General features: G+C 44.2%; 1 protein-coding gene across 1 annotated transcript; it reads right to left on the bottom strand.

Moving 5' to 3' along the window:
- Positions 1-492: 492 nt before the first annotated feature.
- On the bottom strand, positions 493-2,817 carry LOC111261942 (uncharacterized). The gene is made up of 2 exons (XM_022835845.2): positions 2,489-2,817; positions 493-1,703 (listed from the first exon to the last, which is right to left on the bottom strand). Exons 1-2 carry the CDS (start codon positions 2,575-2,577, stop codon positions 908-910), a joined length of 885 nt encoding a protein of 294 aa, XP_022691580.1. The 5' UTR covers positions 2,578-2,817; the 3' UTR covers positions 493-907.
- Positions 2,818-3,023: the final 206 nt, after the last annotated feature.

Raw genomic sequence — 3,023 nt, 5'->3', positions numbered from 1 at the left:
CGCACCATCAGCTTTGATTTTTCCATGCTTAGGCTAATTCTAACTATTACTTGGTCGTTTGTTCCTCTGAGAAATCCAGGGTGCGCGCTTGCGCCCAACAACCAACCCTGCACGTTCTTCTTCTAAATTAAGCAGTAAAAAGCAGCCTTCGTCAATGAACATTTATACACACCCCCATATATACGGGTTATGCAAACCCGTTCGTAAGTTATGGTTTCACTATGGATAGAATAGGACCAAAGCTAATTACTGATTCACTATTCACGTATTTTTACCAGTGGTATACCCATGGTGGCTTGACATGAACTGGGGGCAAATAACCCTAATGGGCGGAGTAGTATGTGTCATTAATCATGACGCTTCTAAACTTACCCGTTGTCCTTTCTTAGATTGGTTTTAATTGTTACCTAACTAATAGGACTAGTTTTAGTTCAGCTCTGCTATCTAAAAGCTACAACAATGGCGATACACAATAAAGAAATACATCTAACATCACTCAATAATAAATAACAACATGTTTTTATTTCGTTCCTTTTTACACACGAATATATGACTTTTTGCTGCGCTATCTGTGTCAAATGACAACGCTGTTTGGCCTAATTCACACTCTGCTATTTAGTCCACTCTCTAGATTTTTGGTGGGGCTTTTATTCGCTAGGGGCAAATCTTTAATCACAGTTATTTACAAACAGGTATAACCCCTAGTCACCAACGAATGCACTTTGAGGTTTTTTTTTTCTTTACAATTACGTTTCCCTGATGGAAATGACACCAACAAAATCGCTATATATAAAGCGATTTTGGTAGAGCAGTATGTACAAATAAAGGGGTGGTAAGGAAGGCACAAAGACGCCAAAAATGTATTATATACTTGTAAGTCGTTATTTACAAAACAGGGAATAATAATTTAACATGAGTGGGGAGACAGTCTTGCCGATGTTGTCGGATAGCTGGCGTACGCACCCAGCGGGCTACACTGATATTGTAGGTCTGATTGAAATGCCCCGGGCATCGACATACTTTGGTACTGGAACTGAACGTAGGGATAATCCTGTTGGCTAACAATACCGGATGTCGGATACTGATCGAGAGCAGTTGGGGTCGGACACCAGGATCCGGGGCCAGAGATCTCTGACGTTGTCAGATTACTAAGAATCATCGACGATGATGATTCCTGTTTAAAGCTTGATAACGTATTTGTCGAACTTACTTCACCAATTTGTTCAAAGCTCGTGTTCGTCGAAGTATTAGCATTCACGTTAGGAGACGCCGAGATACCGTGGCTGTTGTGGATTGTCAGATTGCCCATCTCAATGACGTTGTTGCTCTGACTATGTGTGCCACTATTCCTATTAATGATGTCGTTGTTGTTCATTTTGTCCGTAGACGCGGCATCGTCTTGTTCTAGAAGTCGTTGTAGAGCAGCAATATACTCGATGGCCTTCTGCAGTGTCTTCACTTTGGACAGACGCTTCGAGCGATTCTCGATCGGGACGCATTTGCGCAGCTTGGCGAACTGACCGTTGACGGCCTGCACCCTGCGCCGTTCGCGGGCGTTTCGTCGAGCAACGAGGTGAGGTGGTTTTTCGCGATGAGGTACGTGTTTATACGTCGACGTTTTCTTCTTATCGTTCTTGACGCCCTCGATAGTCTCTAGGAACGATGACTGGGACTCGTCCGATGACGGAGTCGGGCAGAATCGTCTAAGGCAGGTTAATAAGAAGCCGAACGTACACGTAAATTTGGTATGTATGACATATGAAAAACTTCATCAGAACTAACTACATTACGTGATTGGAGCATTGGCGTTTGTTACTGTGAGGGAATCTGAGCTTTAATTGCTATTGACTGTCCTAAAGAAGCAAATAATGAAGTGGGTGTCCAGAAGGAGATCACGGGAGGAACCTACCGTGGGTCAGAACCACGGACCGCATACGCGACCGCGTTAAACAAACACGCATATAAGAAAATTGAAAAAAATCATTGGCGGAAAATCAAATGGTGATAGTACAAATTAGCTCGGCCTCACGACTTTACGGCCTAGTTCGCTAAATATGACGTTGAGCAAATCCTGTTGCTCTGCGTATGTCTTTACCAAATATGATTAAAAGGAAAGTCATATTTGCTGATGGTATTTGCTCGACTAACTCGCGCATGATTCAGACAACAGCTGACAGTTAACTTCTTGAGTAAAAGCCAGCTCACGATTTTGATGACCAAATCGTGCCAGAGTCAGCACGAAATGGTGTACAAGATTTTTTCATGAGTGAGTCCTGCATGGCGATACCCATTGTGCTACGGGAAGCGAGCAATAATCATGAAATGATTAAATTCTCCCAAACTGCTATAATTTGCATTGATCAGCCAGGTGAACACCGCGGACTTGAACTCGTAGCTACCAGTATTATGATAAAACTTTTCAGACCTCTTCTAGCCTAATTCTTCGCTAGATACGCGCAAACACTCATAAATGAAGGAGCACACTTACCCATGAGCTGCTTGGGAGTCGACGCCTCCCCACGAGAACTCCTGCTCCGAGGTAGGGCTTAGCATTAAGCTCGACTGCAGATCCATCATAACAATCCAACGTCTGTACGTAAGCGTAGAGACTTAACAGTTTTTCCAACTAGACTCTAGGTCTGTGTCTTTCAGCAGTCGATGTTCTTCAGACTCTAGACGATTTGTCTATACTATTAGGTTTTCGCTTCTATGTAGAAATAGCACTTCACTTTGCGACTTAATGTCGTTTTTGATTCTACCGAGTTTCTAGAGCCGCCGATTGCCTTTAAACCGCTGGCGGACAGTGACACCCTCTCCACCAACATCCTAGGGCGGAGCCAATGGGCGGAGCAACTCACGAGGTCTGCACGCGAGCAGTCGTCGCGCACGCGGCCGCTCTTCGAAACAACGGCCGCGCGTGAAAAAGAGAAAAAAAGCGACACAGAAAGGTGCCCTGGCCTATATGGCGATAATAACATGTAGGGGGCTCATATAGGATCATACGAAAGGTCTGGATGCCTTGC

The sequence above is a fragment of the Varroa jacobsoni genome, unplaced genomic scaffold (assembly GCF_002532875.2).
Source record: "Varroa jacobsoni isolate VJ856 unplaced genomic scaffold, vjacob_1.0 scaffold_617, whole genome shotgun sequence".
NCBI classification, from domain to species: Eukaryota; Metazoa; Arthropoda; class Arachnida; order Mesostigmata; family Varroidae; genus Varroa; species Varroa jacobsoni.
This window is presented reverse-complemented; position numbering and strand designations above follow the sequence as displayed.

What these genes read in the sequence shown, in the direction of transcription:
- LOC111261942 (XM_022835845.2), bottom strand. Translation starts at nt 2,577, where the DNA reads ATGATGGATCTGCAGTCGAGCTTAATGCTAAGCCCTACCTCGGAGCAG. An exon ending in GACTCCCAAGCAGCTCATGG is followed by an intron (nt 1,704 to 2,488) that starts GTAAGTGTGCTC and finishes AACCTGCCTTAG; the next exon opens with ACGATTCTGCCCGACTCCGT.